This window comes from Lactuca virosa, chromosome 6, assembly GCF_052849685.1.
Source record: "Lactuca virosa cultivar CGN04683 chromosome 6, Lactuca_virosa_CGN04683_v6, whole genome shotgun sequence".
Taxonomy (NCBI): domain Eukaryota; kingdom Viridiplantae; phylum Streptophyta; class Magnoliopsida; order Asterales; family Asteraceae; genus Lactuca; species Lactuca virosa.
In genome coordinates, this window is record NC_136431.1 from 156,092,336 (window position 1) to 156,112,004 (window position 19,669).

Genomic DNA, 19,669 nt, shown 5'->3' on the forward strand with positions numbered 1-19,669 from the left:
AAGTGTGGCCTCTCACGTCGTGAGCCATATAGTCTCACGTCGTGAGCCATGGCTGGTCACCCCGTAGACTTGCCATTTGCGTCCCTAGCTTCGGAAGGTGGCCATGTGACTCCTCACGTCGTGAGATTTCCTTGCTCACGTCGTGAGCTTAGAACTTATCCCTTCGTAGCCTCGTCATGCACCTTCTAGATCCGAAATGTGGCAAAATGACTCCTCACGTCCTGAGTTTCTGTGCTCACGTCGTGAGCTCAGTCAGATTAGGGTTTCTGACAGCTGAATCTTCGGAAGGTCGTAACTTTCACATACGAACTCTATTTTTGACGTTCTTTATATCCATGCGTAGGTATTTACAAGTACTACAACTCTATTTTAGACATCAATAACTAACTCTAAGGCTATTTTAAATTCCTCTTATTATAGAGATTTATAGTGTTCGGTTTATCATAACTTCTTCACGCGAGGTCAGATTTAGACGTTCTCTATATTTTTGGAATCGTATGGACGTATAATTTGATTTATACTATAAAGTATGTATGAAAGTTCATATTTATATTAGAATTATCATGAAATACATAGTGAGTTTACTACATTACTTGTTTTGACAAAATCACATTACATGATTGCTATAATCACATGTGATTGTTATTGACCTATTTTGACTATTGTTACACAAATAGGCTAGAGTAGCAACTGGAAGGGGAGGACTCCTTGAAGTTGTATCCAGATTCGCTGAAGTGTCGGCCATCTGATGAAAAGTTGGAGACGTCACTATGAGAACACAACTAACTCCCTCTGTCTCCGTTGCAGGTTGTACAACATCATGGACATTGTCAAAGTAAGTATCGAGATCCTCATTACTTAGCCTTAAATCATTATCCTGCTCAATGTTGAATAATAATTAATCATTATCATATCCAGATAGATCACCACCTAGATCCATATCATCTTCATCATCATCCTCATCATCATCATTCACCTCCACATCAGTCATTTGTACATGTTCCTCGGTAATGATTGCAACATGAGTAACAGGTTCTTCTTCATGTTCAGAAGCTGTAATAACATCATCTTCAGTATCTTCATCGTCAGATGAGCTTTCTGATTCTGATGCATCATTAATCTCCGCAAACTGGCTGAATTACTCCAGTGGGTATTTTCCTTTGAATTAATATTTTGTACCCTTGCGGTTTTGTTTCATCGACCCAAAAGTATTTGCTCCCAAGGACTTCAAGTGCAAAGTTTCTCCTTTTCTTTCCAACTATGGATATTTACTGTCAAATATCATTTGTAGAAACCTCGGGAACATCAAAAATTTATCATTCCTCTTTCCTTCCAGATTGCTCATCATCTCATTCAGAATGTATCTTGAGAAGTTGAAATCAAGACCTGAGGCAAGAGCAACAATAACACCAATGTTTAGTAGTGAGATCTCATCAACACTAGCTCTCCTGCCTGAGATGCAGATTATGAAGCAGTGAGCAAGAAATCCCCAATAAAGAGGCAACAACTTCTTCCCAGTGGGAGGAAACACTCCTTCATAGCCCATCTTCTCAAAAATTCTTCTGTTTGTTCCATGGAAATCTCAGTTGGGAACCCGGGCTGGTCATTGATCTGCAACACCTCACGAATGGTTTGCTCAGACACCACGATCTTCCTTCCATTAATAACTGATTCCACTGTATCTTCACTATCTTCTCTTTTCTGCACAGAGGCTTTGTTCCAGAATTGCTTTATCAAGTATTGATAGATGATGGGATTTGTCCTGAAGGCATGTGCAAGACAGCATCTCTTGAGTCCATGAATCATGGACTTGAATTCTTGGTGTGTAGTTGGTGGATCAAACAGGAAAGCAGCTATGTTGTGGTTGTTAGAAAATTTCAAATCCGCCATTTGATTTGCACCAAACGAGCCAAGTGAGAAAACTAATGATTTAATCAATTAAAATTAAGTTTTCTCAATTATCAATTTATTTGGCCTTAATGAAAAATGATTTAAATGAAAAACAATTTTATGGCCAAAAACAGGTTCACGACCGTAAACGGGTTTACGGCCGTAAATGTGTTTACGGCTATACACGGTTTGCGGCCGTAAATGCTGTTCAGTGCCGAAAAACGTTTTTGATTCAATAGACCCACAAAACGTGATCGATTCGCAGGAAAAACAACTGTGTGGGGTTCGCCTTTGCAGTACCTACACGAAGCGCAGGTCAATTTCAGAAAATAACAACGATTAGATGGTGAATCGGTGAAGAATATGAAGAACTGTTGAGAGAGAATCTGGAAAGGGTTTGCGACCGTTAATGAGAAAATGAGGGGAAAGGGGTTTTCAGCTGCAAACCATTCCTTTATATACCCTCGACCATTCTCGGGCCATAGACCATGGGCTGCAAACTCAAATGCCTCAAATCCAAGCCCAATACATCCAATTTTAATAAAAATGAAAACATTTTGGAAACTTAAAAATTAAAATTAAAATTAAAATAAAATAAAATCTAAAAAATTAAATTCAAACTAACAATTTTTAAATTTTTAAAATTTTAGAAAATAAAATAAAAATAAAAATAAAAATAAAATAAAATAGCACTAATTTCTTTTCACCATTGCTAATATTATTTTCATGATTTTGGGATCAAAGTTTTAAGACATCCTTAATCTGTTTTTCAGTACCTCCACCTTCATGAATATATCTGGTCAATCGCCGATATTGTGGTCCACTTAAACACGAAAGATTGTGACGAATTTGGACATGCTACAAGTGAGAAGACTTTTGACCCTATGATCCTAAATAATATTCCTAAAGGACCATTTGGCTGACGACGACCAAGGATATTGTTGTCCATCTAAATTTAGCAGCGAGATCTACAGACAACCTATTAAATGTTCAATTTTAGATGTACTAGAATGTGTTTCCCGCTTCCTGATATACCCCGGTAATCAAGGACTTCCAAAATACTCCTTACTTTAGATGAGTAGACAATTATTAAGGAAGAAGATAGGTTTTAGAAATGCATATGTCTTATTCCCAGGGCGGATCTTTTCCAATCACGCAGAGGGATTATCATATGACTAACTGAATTAGAGGGATTGAGAAGTAGAATGTTGCATATGCTGTGTTTCAGGTAGGATAAGAACTTATCATGCAAATGAGACAACATATGACTAACATACAGAAAGAATTGCATATAGAAGGAGATACATAGAGATAGAGTTGCATATGTTGCAGTGCAGGTCAGATCTCTTCTAATCACGCAGAGGAGGCAACGTATGACTGACAGAAAGAAAGCAAGAAAATAACCTTCTACATACCTACTTTATCGGAATTCCCCAGTTGCCCTATCATTACCGGAATTAAGGACATGCGTCCATACATCGAGGAAAAGTTACGCCACAATTCTAGATACAGATTACTTTAGTGTAGCCCGCAGATTCCCATGTATATATCACTTCTCAATCTACCCGAGCGTCGTATTGTCAGACCAAACGAAACTATCTAAGTCAATATTTGTCAAGTCCTTTTAAATGTCCGTCTATACCTAGTCTGGTCCATTGAAATCTTTCGTGCATACCAGTGCATTGAACACAGAGCCTAGACAGTTCAACGTTGGTACCTTACACAAATTAAAATTGCCTGTTATCACTTGGTTGATATCACTTCCCAGCACATCACCTACAGACAGACTATCATGAGACACTAGTTTTTATTTTTTATTTTTTATATTTTCTGAAAAAGAAATAAAACAGAAATAACACTATTTTGGATTTTTAATTTTCTAATTTTTGTTTTGTTTTGATTTCTCCCCCTAAATTTGTGCATAGGAGAGAAAAGAAAGTAAATGCGCAAATTTAATCTACCTAAAACAAAAAAACATTCTTCAAAACGTATCATTTTGAGAAAGCCCACAAGCACATCGAATCGAGCTTTGTTAAACGGTTTGGTGAATAGATCTGCCACATTATTATCAGTGTGAATCTGCTCCAACCGGATGAGCGAATGCTCATAACAATCTATGATAAAATGAACTTTGATGTCGATGTGCTTGGTTTTGGAGTGTTGGATAGGATTTTTAGCGATTTGGATTGCAACATCATTATCACAGAAGATAGGGGTTTCAAGAAAATTCAAACCGTAGTCCAACAGGTGATGTAGAATCCAAATTACTTGAGAGCAACAGGCAGAAGCAGCAACGTATTCCGCCTCCGCCGTTGAGGTTGAGACAGTTTGTTGTTTCTTGCACTGCCAAGACACCAGACGGTCGCCTAAGAATTGACATCCCCCGGAAGTTGATTTCCTGTCAAGTTCACAACCTCCATAGTTGCTGTCAGCAAATCCATATAAATCAAAATCAGAATTTTTAGGATACCAAAGACCCAGTTTTGGGCTACCTTTGAGATACCTAAATATTCCTTTGACAACAATTAAATGAGAGAGTTTAGGATTAGCCTGGTAACGTGCACACTGACAGACTGCGAACATGATGTCGGGTCTGCTCGCAGTCAGATACATCAGGGATCCGATCATCGATCTATACTCTATTTGATCTACGGATTCACCATCAGGATCTGGAGATAACAAGGGTCAATCAGCCATCGGCGTCAAGGCAGCTTTGGAGTCCTTAAACCCAAGCCTCTCAAGCATGTCTTCAACATATTTTCCTTGATGCAAAAGGATTATGGTTGAATCTTGACGGACCTGCAATCCAAAAAATATGGTCATTTCTCCTAAGGAGCTCATCTCAAATCTCTTCTTCATAATGGTCTCAAACTCTTTGCACAACTTCGAGCTCATCGACCCGAAAATGATGTCATCGACATAAATCTGTACAAGAATGAGATCGGCATCCACATGCTTTATGAAGAGCGTTTGATCAATCGTGAATCTGGTATAACCATGCTCGAGCAAATGATCTATTAGAGTAGCAAACCAAGCTCGAGGCGCCTGATGTAACCCATACAGAGCCTTATGTAATTTGTAGACATGATTTGGAAATTTTGAGTTGACAAAACCAGGAGGTTGATCAACATAAATTTCCTCTTTCACAGCTCCGTATAGAAAGGCGGTCTTAACATCCATCTGATAAACGGTGAACCCCATATAGGAAGCATAAGCCAGGAAGATACGGATAGCTTCAAGGCGCGCTACAGGAGCATACACCTCAGTGTAGTCAAGGCCTTCAATTTGCCGAAACCCACGAACAACCAGACGTGCTTTGTTTCGCATAATCACCTCACAATCGTCTTGCTTATTACGGAACACCCAACGCGCGTCCAAAGACTTTTTGCCCTTTGGCAGGTCAACCAGTTTCCATACCCCCAGTTTCTCAAATTGATTAAGTTCCTCGTGCATCGCATCAACCCAACTAGGCTCATTCAGTGCCATTTCCACGATCTTTGGCTCGATCTGAGAAATAAAGCAAGAGTAGAGACATGTATTGAAATCTCCACTCTGACTCCTCGTTTTAACTCCGTCGCCTAGTTGACCAATGACGTTTTCGATCGAATGATCGCGTTGAAGTCTGGTGGGAATTTCATGGCTGAGGTCATTGAGTGTGACAGGAAGGTTGTTGATGTTGTTGAGTCCGTCATCTGCTGAATCATCCGCTTCAGACGATCTGGAATCGTGAGAGGTGCTTGCCACGTACTCATTTGCGATTGGCTTGGGAAAGAGAAGCTCCATGAAAGATTGAGTAGCAACGGAAGTATCTCTGGTCATGAACTCTATTTCAGTAGGAGTAAGAGGAGTGGCTTCAGCATCAGGATTGATTCTTTGACTTGGGGAATCTGAAGAAGTACTTACAACAGGGTCATCCACTGAAGAAGTCGTAGAAGGCACCAAAGGTGGTCTGTACACAACATCTTCCTCTTCATCTTAAATAACAACCTTCGTACCTTAGCAAGAACCTGACACATCATCTGAAAAAACATTAAATGATTTAAATAAAGAAGCATAATCAAATAACCAGTCAGGACCGACTCGGGCGTCTGTCTCATTCTCTTCCAGCCAGCGCACATCGAAAGATTCCACAATCTGCTTGGTTTTCTTGTTGTATACTCTGTAAGCGGTTCGTGCGGCGTATCCCACAAAATAACAGTCATCAGGCTTCGAGTTGAACTTGGGGTTGGATTCTAAGTGAAGGAGGGTGCAAGTACATCCAAAAATTCGAAAGTGAGCAACTGATGGCTTGTGATTATACAAAATTTCATATGGGGTCTTCATCTGGGCTTTGTTGATCAGGATACGATTCTGAACGTAGCAGGCAGTGTTGATCGCCTCTGCCCAAAAGAAGACCGGAAGTTTAGAATCACAGAGCATCGTCCTTGCAGCGTCTATTAGAGGACGATTGCGCCGTTCAGCAACACCATTTTGCTGAGGAGTTCGAACGACACTATACTGATGCAGTATACCCTTTTCAGCACATAATTGATCCAGAACAGCGTTCTTGAATTCCATGCCATTATCAGTTCGGAGCGCCTTCACTTCTCATTAGTTTGATTCTCAATCATCACAACAAACTTTTTGATCAGATCAGCGATCCCACTCTTGTTGGATACGAAGAAAACCCATGTGAACCGCGAGTAGTCATCTATCACAACCAGACAATAAGAGCTCTTGTTGATGCTGAGAACATTGACCGGAACAAATAAATCCATGTGCAACAACTGGAGAACTTTGCTGATTGAGTTGATAGTCTTTGGCAAATGGGGCTTGTGGTGATGTTTGCCTTGAGCATACGCCACACATTTTTCAAAAGTGATAAAGTCTTTGACAGGAAGGTCACACACGATCTTGTTTTTAGCAAGATGATTCAGGTTCTTGGCATTCGCATGGCCGAGACGACGATGCCATAACATGGCATTGTGTTCAGAGACTTTAGAGAAAAGACATGTAACTTGCTCCAGGATATTATGATTCATGTCGATGATGTATGTATTTCCATACCTCTTCGATTTCACCAAGATCCAATCTTCAGGGATAACGATTCCAGGCTTCAAGATAAGGCACTCTATGTCAGTGAAGTGTGTTGAATAGCCTTTGTCGTAGATCTGTGTGACACTCAATAAATCGTGCTTCAACTCGGGAGCATAGTTGACGTTCTCAAAGCTAAGCACTCCGTTTGTGACAGTTCCTTTCTGGGTGATCTTCCCGCCTTCTCCTCCCGCGAAGGAAACATAGCCCCCATTAAAATTCTGAATATCATGCAATTGGGAGATGTCTCTTGTCATGTGCTTGGAACAACTACTGTTGACATACCAGGGTCTGACGACATTCCTCCATAGCTGTTACTGCACGATGCGCGAGATTAATTAGTTTTTGGAACCCCGGTCATTGAAACACTGGGTTTTCCCTTTTTAGCAATAGAAATTTCTTTTTCACTTTTTAAATTTGATTGATTAACAGATGCACATACAAAAGATTGAGATGATTGGACATTTAAATGTTTGGGCACCCATTGATATTTAGGTTTAGAAACATTTACAGGTGATTTTGAAACATTTTTCTTTGGTTTTGATCGTTTGGGTTTCCGTCGAAGATTAGCCGAAGACCCAGACGAAGACTTTGACGAACCCGATCTTGGCTTAGCCACGTTCAGTTTCGTTAAAGTACATGTGGTATTTTCATGTAAAACCAATTTATCCTTTTTAAGCTCAGCCCATTTTCTGTCTTTATTGACATTCTAATCATCATCACGAGAACGAGATCTCGAGAATTTTCTAATGAGAGATCTTCATCGTGACTCGTTCTCTTTTCTCTGTGCATAAAAGGGAACAAATTCCCGATTTGGACAATTGCGAGCAATGTGACCAACAGTTCCACAGTTAAAGCATGTCTGTTTCTTAGCATAAAAATTGGTACCACTCTTTTCTGGTCTAGTGTTCTTATTGACTCCCTTACTTTTCCCACAAGTGCATGTGCAAGATTCAGGTTGTGTGACAGGTGTAGGTGGAGTGTATGTGCTAGTAACAGGAACATCATATTTATCAAACACATCACCACACTTATCAAAAACTTCTGAATCATCAAACTTTGACACAGAATCATCACAAACCAAAACATCAGTTTTAGAATTAGAAACAAAAGCATCATTGTTTAAAACAAAAACATCAGATTTTGAAACAAGATTATTATTAGAAACACTCTCTTCAGAAGCTTGCTTGCCTTGACTTAAAGGTGAATCTGCATAGGAAGTAGAAATGCTAGTATCGTTTTACCTAGCACTACTATCCGGCACAAGTACAACAGGTTTTCCATACACAAGATGTTCCTCTCTGTCCATCTCTTCCCGGGTCATAGGAATAGCAGTGTAATTGTGATTAAAAGGAGGAGGGACACTCTCATATCCTAGACCTACCTGCTTCTTGTCTTTCCATTTCATTTGTTTCTCTATTATGGTTGGAACTCTCTCACTTAACACATCAAATTTTTTGAAATTAAAATCAGCATTTTCAAATCGAATTTTTAATGTGTTAAGCTCGTCAGTCACAGTGGCAAGTTGTTTCTTGATAAAATTGTAGTTCTCACACTTGTTGCTATACTCTTCCTGCAATTTCCTAAAATCATTAGTTTTGGCCTCTAGTTGTTCTTTTAGTGGTCTTTGGCCCTTCCTAAGGTTATAACCCTCATACTTAAGGTCCTCGTTGTCTTTACGCATTAATTCGATATGTTCATGTAAAAATTTAACAGTATCAATGCATGTTTGAGAACAAGAAATTTGACTGACCACCTTTTTTGTCAGGCTCAGGGGTAGTGGATACCATGAAGGCAAACTGCAACTCCATCATCTCTTCTTCAGTATCCTCTCCAACATTCTCCTCGGTGACTTCACGTATCTGGGCCAAATGTGCATTTTCAGGTCCTGAAATGTTCAAGGCCTGAATTTGGTCTTCCTAATCAAATGACTGAGCTACCACCGCCAGATTTGCAGTCTCATTAGTAGCAGTAGTTCCTATGTTATTTCCAACTGGCACCATTGTCCTTTCATGATTTACTCTTCTTCAGGCTTTGGACAATCACGAGCAAAATGACCAGGCTCGTGGCAGTTGAAGCACCTCAATTTTCCTTTGTTGAATCCAACCTTTTTCTCTGCATTCATGCCCTAATTATTCTTTCTAGTTTTCTTGGCAAATTGCTTAGCAATGAATACCGCCATTGCGATCTGCCATGTAATGTCCATTTCTTCTACATCCTCTGGGTGAATCTGATCAAGATCAGCAAAAGAAATCTGAGGAGGCAATTCTCCAGTGATGTGTGTAAAACTAACTAGTTTTATCCTACTTTTTAATTATGAATTTGACACACAAAAGGTAGTGGACCTGTCAATTGGTGGTATAAATTAACAAGTAGGGTATCGAACTCAAGGAACGGAAATTAATCTATATACTAGAATTATCTAAAATAAATAGTAAAATAGAAGGGTTTTCTCTAGTTTTGCAAGACTAGAAACTTAACTAAAACTTAACTAATACTTAACAGCTAAACAATTAAAATGCAACTAAATTCAATAATAAAGCGGACTTCTGTTTAGGTTCGAATCATTTGATCGTATGGTTGATTTTATGGTAAATATATCGGATTAACTTTTCATTGGCTACCGATTAGGATGATTAGGTTCACGTTCGTTATTGCTAATCCTTAGAAAACAGATTAATTCAAGCAGTGGCCAGTTGTCTAAATTAATAAGTTCCCTAGTTAATTAATTCGGGTAAAGTAAGACTTGTAATGGTTAATTAAATTAATAATTCACTTAACCTATTGTTGATGGTTTATCACACAAGGTCACACATTAATTTACCTATTTTCTAATTAATCCTAGTTTCACATTCGCTATTCCTAGGCATATAACTATGTTGTCACATAAATCACATGAGGTAAGTAATTAAGAGATGTTCATGCAGCTTAACTACTTGTCAATTAACAGAAAACAATTATGGTTGATGCATAAGGTTTTTTTAACAAGCTTAACAAAACAATATCACCAAATTAAATTAATCCTAAGCATAAAATCAATCCATATTCACAAAATCATCTACCCTAAACAGAAGACAAACGTTTTAGTTCATAATTGCAGTAACAATCAACTCAAAAACGAAATTCATAAGTTTAAACATGATTTAATCAAAGGTTATGTAAGAATACACTTGCATTGCCTTTAATCTTCCCAAAATCGAATGCGTAGACTTGATCTTCGAGTTTCTGGGGTTCCAGCAGTGCCTTAATCGCATCCTAGCCTTCAAGGGTTTTTCTGGAGCTCCTCAATTCGAGATTGTGACACCTATTTATAATTTTTGGAAAACAGAGTCTACTCGTCGAGTAGACAACTGACTCGTCGAGTCCCTTCGTAGAATCCGTATGCGGCAAGGACTTTGCGTATTGCTTCGCGAACCTTCGTGGGTACTCGTCGAGTAGACGTCCCTAGTCGCCGAGTAGCTTCAAAATTTGACTCTTTTCTTCTTTCTTCAGTTCCCGAGCTTCCGATCGCATCTCCTGCTTCATTTTGCTTCCGAGCATATCTTTTGGACTGAAAATACAATTTAAACACTATTAAGTACCTTTTGTCCATAATTTGCAAATAATTAGCGAATAAATACTAAAAATCTATACTAAATATATAGCTAAATATGCACATATCAAAATACCCCACACTTGACTTTTGCTTGCCCCCAAGCAAAACATAATTTTAGCACACTAATATCATATAAGACAATTCCAATTGAACCCAGCCACTATGCCAAGACCGTAACGCATGCATTTGTGTCTAAAATTTTTCCTAAGGACGCCCTCAATTCTAAATACTAACAATCCTCATAAACACTCGCCTACTTCTTTTGAACAATGCTCATTTTATGCATCCCTCCGAATCCATCCGCAGAGAACCTCCAAACCTCAAGGTATTTTTGGTTGAGCAACCCAAGCATACATAAACTAGACAATTACAACTTTTTGATACCACTTTTGTGTGCTTGAGTTGCTCAACCAAAAATACCTTGAGGTTAGGAGGTTCTCTGCGGATGGATTCAGAGAGATTTAGAGGTGAAATGGAAGCTAGCTGTAGCGCAAAAATACCAAAAATACCATTCGTGCACTCGGCGAGTGAAGAATCTCGTGTGGTTAAGCTCAACCAAAAATACCAAAAATATTAAAGAAGTGAAGAATCTCGTGTGGTTAAGCTCCAAAAAAATGTGGGAAAGGCTTATGGAAATCTTCAGGAATTAATTTTCAAGAGAATATCATCAGCTTTAGTGGTGAAATGGAAGCTAGCTGTAGCGCAAAACTGGCAAAAATTGTGAAATTGCACTGCGACTCGTCGAGTCCTATTCGTGCACTCGGCGAGTACATCGCTGTGAGATAAAAATAAATATTCTATTTTGACTCCGTTTCTACTGGGTTTGGCAACAGTAATTTAGTATCCCTCCTTCATTTTTCTTCAATAAATGACACTTTTTAACCCTCTTTACTAACGGACTCGACCTTAAACGCAAAACTTTCACATCCTCATCTAGACTCGACACTCATTTTAGCCTTTACACTTGAGACTCTTGCATACATCCTAGATTCGATCTGAAAAGATAAGAACAACACAAGTGATAGATAGCAATAATCCAAATCCTATTTAAACCTAGCACTAGAAACACAAAACAAATAAAAATAGTTTTTTTCAAAACAACCAAATAAAATATAAATCATCAATCTTCTCCTTCTTCCTCGTTTCCTCTAGCTCCACTTCCACTAGCTTGGTTTCTTCTTTGATTTTCCTGCTCTTCCCAACTCGGAACATAGGGATATCCGGGCCCGGGTCTAGGTTCAATGTTCATTTGTTCAAATAAATAAACAAATGATTCGTTGTGGTAGTTCATGCTTCGTCCAAGGTCGTCCTGGTACCTTCTCATTTCCATGTTGTACCAGTCCATTGGTAGCTCCTCTTCCACCGGAATGACCGGTGGGTCTTCACGGACGTGCTCCCTTCTTGGCGTTACCCTCCTTCCCGGCTCCTCCGGCATGAATACCTCATCAGCATTCGGGATCCCAATGTGTCCCCCACCATAATCATCAATGATCCTTGCCCTCCTGAATAAAGTGGTGCTAAAAGGAGGAGAAGGAATCATTGTCAACATCCTTGCCTCCCCTTGGTCCAAGATCCCATATGACCTAGACAGCTTCGTAACAAACATACCACCATTGATTTTTGAAGTGATCCGCTCCTTGACCGCCCCCTCTGCTAAATATTTTGCCAAGAAAAATGGAAAATTACAGAAAACATCGGGAGTGATAATGCTCCACATATAGAAAATATCAAGAGTGGGCACCTGATCATCATCCTTTCGCATATTACTAGTGCTTGCGATAAGACGATGTATCAAGCGATGAATTGGGGAACGAATACTCCCCTCTTGAGCAGACGATGGAATGTAAACCCGATTGGCAATGGTGTTCCACCAAGTGGATGCAACCACCTCTTCGAGCAAGTCCTTGTGGCATTGCTCCAGGAATGCTTCAAAGTTTTCGAACATGATCACATTTTGATCATAAATTCCCAATCTCCATGCGAGCTCCGCGATGCTGCATTGTTGCAGCTCCCCTCCAAGACAGAAAGTGATGATGCTCGGATTATAATAATCATTTCCACCTCGGAAGGAGATGGTAGCAAAGAACTCCCAACATAGTTCCTGATAAACAGGTTCTTGAATCTGGAACAATCGACTCCAACCATCACAAACTATTGTCATCCCCTCATTTTGGAATGAATTGACCAAATAAGGAGTCAACTCTTCCTCTAATCCGGATTGACCCATCCAATACCAGTCGATTACGTTGGGGACATATATTTCCTTTCGCCTGAGTGTTTCCAGCTTGTTTTTCGTGCGAGCAAGTGAAGATTTGGAGGTTATTCGTGGAAAAGTTAACCATGGGAGGTCCCCATAGCCGCCTCCCCTTGAACTCTGTCCCCGCCTAGACATATTTCCTTTTTGGTTGAATATGCAAGAACTAGCAAGAATTGAAGATGAAGGCTTTAGAGGAGAGAATGCTCGACGAGCGGCTGGTGGCTTCGTATGAAGTTATGATTTACCAATTAGGGTTAAAACCCCTTATTTACAGAATGTGAAAAATAAAAAAATTTTCGGGTAAATACGTGGACTCGCCAAGTAGAAGTTCCTACTCGTCGAAATTTTAGTTTTTTAAATCTTATGCCACCAACCCCACACTTGAACATTGCTTGCCCTCAAGTAATCATTTTAAGCACATAAGAAGATTGAAAATAGCAGTTCTAAAGAAAAATGAAAGTAAAAATGAAAAAGAAAGGTAAAAAAGAAAGCAAACTCTAAATTCGGGTTGCCTCCCGGAAGTGCTTCTTTTTAAGGAGTCGTTAGCTCGACTCCTTGCCGCTTTACGTTTCTGTAATTTCTTCCAAATGCAGCCCTTCTTCAAGTCCTTCATCTTTTGGGGTTCCTTCTTCATATTTCTTCACCCTATGCCCATTAACCTTGAAAGGGGTCCCATCTCTTGATAAAAGCTCAATAGCTCCATGTGGAAAGACTTGTTTCACCACAAAAGGACCATCCCACCGTGTCTTCAGCTTGCCCGGGAAAAGCTTTAACCTTGAATTGAAAAGTAACACCTTTTGTCCTTCATGAAAGTCCTTATTACCCTTTAATCTTTTGTCATGCTAATTCTTCGTTTTCTCTTTGTATATCAAGGAATTAGTGTAGGCCTCATTTCTAATCTCTTCAAGGGCATTCATTTGCATCAACCGATTGGTACGAAGTTCAGCCAACTCAGAATTGCATATCTTTAAAGCCCAATAAGCTTTGTGCTCTATTTCAACCGGTAAATGACAATGCTTTCCATAAACTAGCCTATATGGTGTAGTACCAATAGGTGTTTTGAAAGCTGTTCGAAATGCCCAAAGCGCGTCATCAAGTTTATCCGACCATTCCTTTCGATTTCCTCCAACCGATCTTTCCAAAATCATTTTTAATGCCCGATTTGTCACTTTAGTTTGCCCACTTGTTTGTGGATGATAAGATGTGGAAAACCTATGATGTACCTCATACCTTTTCAACACTTTGGCTAATTGATCATTTGCAAAGTGTGTGCCCCGGTCACTAATAAGAGCTTTAGGAACTCCAAATCTTGAGAATAGTTTCTTTAGAAATCGCACCACCACCCGAGCATCATTAGTAGGTAATGCTTGGGCCTCCGCCCACTTAGATACGTAATCGAACGCCACCAAGATATATTTATTCCCTTTTGACATTGGGAAAGGTCCCATAAAGTCAATCCACCAAACATCAAATATTTCACAAACTTGAATATTATGTTGGGGCATCTCATTTCGGGATGATATGTTCCCCGCTCGTTGGCATGAATCACATTCCTTGACATATTGAGCATCATCTTTAAAAATTGTGGGCCAATAAAAGCCAATATCAAAAATCTTTTTAGCCGTGTAATGTGCTCCATGATGTCCCCCAGCGGTCCCGATATGGCAGTGTTCCAAGATTTCCCGACTTTCTTTCCCGAATACACATCTTCTTATCATTCCGTCTGCGCAGCTTCGGAAAAGGTATGGCTCGTCCCAAAAGTAGTACTTGATTTCTGAAAAGAACTTCTTCTTTTCTTGGCGGGTTAAATCTTTTGGAATATATTCAGTAGCTAAATAATTAGCTATATCCGCAAACCATGGCACCTCTCCTGCTATTACTAAAAGATACTCATCGGGAAAATCATCTCCAATCTTGTTGTCTTCCAATTCTTCTAAGTGCGGGTTTTCTAATCTCGATAAATGGTCGGCAGCTACATTTTCCATTCCTTTTTTATCGCGTATTTCAATGTCGAACTCTTGTAGAAGTAAAACCCAACGTATCAACCTTGGTTTAGCATCTTGTTTAGCAAAAAGATACTTAAGGGCAGAATGGTCGGTAAAAACTATTGTCTTTGACAAAACCAAATATGGTCGGAACTTGTCAAAAGCATATACCACGGCTAGTAGCTCCTTCTCGGTAGTAGTGTAGTTCTCTTGCGTTGGGTTCAAGGTCTTGCTTGCATAGTAGATCGGCTGAAAATGCTTGTCAACTCTTTGTCCCAAAACAGCTCCCACCGCATAGTCACTGGCATCACACATAAGCTCAAAAGGAAGATTCCAATTTGGGGCTATCATAATAGGAGTAGTGATTAATATTTCCTTTAATAACTGAAATGCTTCATGACATTCTTTAGAGAAATTGAAAGGGGCATCCTTCAAGAGTAATTGAGTCAAAGGCGTTGTGATCTTCGAGAAGTCTTTAATAAAGCGACGATAAAATCCCGCATGGCCAAGAAAACTCCATACCCCTTTTACATTTGTTGGAGGGGGTAATTTGGCGATTGTGTCAACTTTTGCTCTATCTACTTCAATTCCCATCCTTGAGACCTTGTGTCCTAGCACAATTCCTTCCTTCACCATGAAACGACACTTCTCCCAATTAAGAACAAGGTGAGTCTTCTCACATCTTGCTAGCATGAGATCCAAGTTGGACAAACAATCCTCAAAAGATGACCCAAAAACCGAGAAGTCATCCATGATAACCTCCAAAAATGTTTCGATCATGTCGTGAAAGATAGCCATCATGCACCTTTGCAAAGTAGCTGGTGCATTGCATAACCCAAAAGGCATGCGTCTATATGCGAATGTTCCACTTGGACATGTAAATGTGGTCTTTTCTTGATCTTGTGGGTCGATTGGGATTTGAAAGTACCCCGAGAAACCATCGAGAAAACAATAATATAGATGACCGGAAAGCCTTTCTAGCATTTGATCGATAAATGGCAATGGGAAATGATCCTTACATGTAGCATCATTTAATTTTCTGTAGTCGATGCAAACACACCACCCGGTTACTGTTCTTGTTGGAATTAACTCGTTGTCTTCATTATTAACCACCGTCATTCCTCCCTTCTTTGGTACTACTTGCACCGGACTTACCCATGGGCTATCGGAGATTGAATAAATGATACCCGCGTCTAATAATTTAACCACCTCCTTTTTGACAACTTATTGCATGTTTGGGTTAAGTCTTCTTTGGTGTTGAACTACAGGTTTGGCTCCTTCTTCTAAGTTAATTTTATGAGAACAATAAGCTGGACTAATTCCCTTGATATCGGTGATCTTCCATACTATGGCACCTTGCCTCTTCCTTAGTACTTCCACAAGGCTTTCTTTTTCATGATTGGCTAGATCAGCAGCTATAATTACGGGTTTTTATTCCCCATCTTCAAGAAATGCATACTCCAAGTGATTAGGTAGAGCCTTGAGTTCAGATTTTGTGTTCTGAATGCTGAACACGTCGAGTCTAATGAGGGGATTCGTCGAGCCCTGGGTGAAATTCGCGATGGATCGGGTTTCTTCGAATGGACTCGAATAGTCGGTCGAGGCTACTCGGCGAGTTAGGTGTTCTGTACTTCTGATCAGATCATTATATTTAGCTTCCTCGAGCAGTCTCTCTATCTCCAGCAGGTCTCTTTTAGCATCAAAATCTTCTTCAAGGATGGCGGTGGACTTGTTTGGCTCATCTTCATTCCATTCCTCCATTAACTCTTCCAAGATATCAACCGAGAATGTCGTGTCATCACTATTCCTTGCATGCTTCATGGCTTGATCAACCCCAAAAGTAACTGATTCGTCTCCCACCCGAAGAGTAAGTTTAGAATCTTGCATGTCAACTATAGCACTCGCGGTGTTTAGGAAAGGTATTCCAAGTATGCTCGGGACTTGAGGGTCTTCCATGTCTAATACTATGTAGTCCGCGGGGGACACAAATTTATCAAATTTAACAAATAGATCTTCGCATATTCCCCTTGGGAATGTGACCGTTTTATTTGCGAGATGAATTTCCATTTGGATTGGCCTTGGATCCGGAAGATCTAATTTCTTGAAGAATGAGTAGGGCATGAGATTTACACTTGCCCCTGAATCAGCCAATGCATAAATGGTAGCTAAGTTTCCGAATTGACAAGGCAAGGTTAAGCTTCCAGGATCACCCTTCTTTTTAGGTAGCTTGTTTAACATGGCAGCTGAACAGTTCTCATTTAGGACCACCTTCTTTACCTCTTCCATCTTCTTTCTATTAGTTAGAAGCTCCTTGAGGAATTTGGCGTATTTAGGCATTTGTGTTACCGCTTCTATGAATGGCATATTAATTTGAAGAGCCTTTATGTGTTCCAGAAACTTCTGGTAGTCAACATCATTCTTTTCTTGTCTAGCTCGAGCTGGAAATGGCAGTAGAGGCTGATATGGCTTGACAGGAGGCTTGTTTTTCTGTTTAGGTGGGGGACTCGTCGAGTCCGTAACTTCGACTCGGCGAGTCAAGTCGGGAATTTGTGATTCTTCATGTTCTGCTTCTTCCTCTTGAACCAGCTTAGGATCTTCTTGCTGAATAGGGGCTAGAGGAGTTACAATCTTCCCACTCCTGGTTGTCACGATATTTATATGTGCACCTTTTGGGTTACTTTCGGTATTACTAGGAAGTCCACCCGGTCGTCTCTCGTTCACTTGTTGTGCAAGTTGGCCCAGCTGTTTTTCTATGTTGAGAATAGATGCTTGCTGATTCCTAAGCAGATCTTGTTGATCTTTCATCATGATTTGGTGCTCTCTCAACATATTTTGTTGATCTTTGATTGCCGCATCGGTATCATTATGTCTCTTCTCAGACGCGGCCACAAATCTTGTGAGCATGTCTTCAAAATCTGATTTCTTTTCATACACCGGTTCCTCCTTTTGATAAAAGCCTCTATCTTTTTGCTTATATTTTTCCTCCCTTGTCTTTTTATACTCTTCATATGGTAGCCATTATTTATTGGGTTTTCGCCAATTGTGATCATACCTATCACCACTTGAATAGCACACTTGCACTTTCCGGTTCCCGTTCTTATCAAGGTCACAATCTTTTTGTAAGGTGGGGCCCTCTACAAGTTTCACATCCCACTCTTATGGCATGGATGGATTGGTGCATCTTAGTCATCCTTCGGTTCATGCTTTTCAATTTTGCCATCATTGCTGCCATGTCATCCGTAATAGAATTCACCGCCCCTCGAGTCCAGTCATTCCTTGGGTTGTGATATTCTCTAGAGTGCTTAGAGAATTCTTTAATTAGAGCCTTTATCACTGGGGGTGGTTTCTTTGTGAGTGGTCCTTGCGAGTCAAGGAGTTGCCTGGTTGTCACATTTACTCCATCATAGAAAATGGAGACTTCTTGTTGGCTGTTTAGATCATGACGTGGGCAATTCCTTAGTAAACTCTTGTATCTTTCCTATGCTTCATAAAGTGACTCCCCAGCTTGTTGTTCAAAATTGGCAATGGCTTTCTTCAATTTGGATATCTTTGATGGAGGGCAAAATTGGTCTATAAATTCTTCTTTGATTTTAGTCCAAGTAGTGATGGATCCTGGATGGAGTGATTTCAGCCAATCTTTCATGGGTCCCTTGAATGTGACTGGTAGCATACGTAGCAAAACAGTGTCGCAAGCCACATTAGGGACATTGAAGTAGTCGACTATGTCATTGACCTCGTCAAGATGCTTGTATGCGTCTTCATGATCCTTCCCGTAGAATAGGATTTCCTTAAGCTGAGCAAGTATGTGGCTATTAAGTTCAAAGGTGGCAATTGCGGGAATCGCGGGTTGTACGAGTCACGGGCCGGTGTCGTCAAGCATCCTTTTCTTCCATTCACCCATGGGAACTTCATCGATGTTAGCCATGGTGTTAGCTAGTTCGCCCTCTATGTCTCTTCCTCCTTCAGATTCGCTTTCTTGTTTTTTGGATTCGTACATGATATCGTCCTTGTTCGGGTCTTCGTCCGCCTCTAAAAAGATGCTGGATTCTCCCACTTTCTTGTCCTTTTTCTTACTAAAAACAAATTTGAGATTCTTTAACGGTGAATTCTTTGATGTTGCGGTTTCTCCTACGGTTTTGCCTTTGTTTTTCTTCAAGGTTGCTTCCGGGTCTTCAAGTGGTGGAATCAAAGGTGTACCTCCTCCTCTGGTCATAAACGAATTGCAAACAAAACAGAAAATACATGTAAAAAGAACAAAAATAAACTAAAAACGAAACTGGAAATCAGCTATGGACTCGCCGAGTAGCTTCGAGTGCACTCGGCGAGTTCAAGGCTAAAACAGAAAAAAAATGTAACCAAAAGTCCTAAATCATAAAAACTTCAAACTTATCCTAATAACTAATTTAGTAAAGCAGTAACTTTGTGCAAGATGGATCTCACACAAAGGATCGATAATACTAGAAATTAGAATTAATTTTTGAACTGTTCCCCGACAACGGCGCCAAAAACTTGATGTGTGTAAAACTAATTAGTTTTATCCTACTTTTTAATTATGAATTTGACACACAAAAGGCAGTGGACCTGTCCATTGGTGGTATAAATTAGCAAGTAGGGTATCGAACTCAAGGAACAGAAATTAATCTATCTACTAGAATTATCTAAAATAAATAGTAAAATAGAAGGGTTTTCTCTAGTTTTGCAAGACTAGAAACTTAACTAAAACTTAACTAACACTTAACAACTAAACAATTAAAATGCAACTAAATTCAATAATAAAGAGGACTTCTGTTTAGGTTCGAATCATTTGATCCTATGGTTGATTTTATGGTAAATATATCGGATTAACTTTTCATTGGCTACCGATTAGGA

At 39.7% G+C, this 19,669-nt stretch overlaps 1 protein-coding gene and 1 non-coding gene across 2 annotated transcripts; one reads left to right on the plus strand and one right to left on the minus strand.

Annotated features, from left to right (window-relative positions):
* Positions 1-16,231: 16,231 nt before the first annotated feature.
* Positions 16,232-17,704, minus strand: LOC145122026 (uncharacterized). The gene has a single exon (XM_079057704.1). The coding sequence runs from the start codon at positions 17,702-17,704 to the stop codon at positions 16,232-16,234; it is 1,473 nt and encodes a 490-aa protein (XP_078913830.1).
* Positions 17,705-18,234: 530 nt separating this feature from the next.
* LOC145123089 (small nucleolar RNA R71) lies at positions 18,235-18,341 on the plus strand. Its single transcript, XR_013714968.1, has one exon. It is a non-coding gene; the product is annotated as a small nucleolar RNA R71 (small nucleolar RNA).
* Positions 18,342-19,669: the final 1,328 nt, after the last annotated feature.

What these genes read in the sequence shown, in the direction of transcription:
- LOC145122026 (XM_079057704.1), bottom strand. Translation starts at nt 17,704, where the DNA reads ATGCTCACAAGATTTGTGGCCGCGTCTGAGAAGAGACATAATGATACC.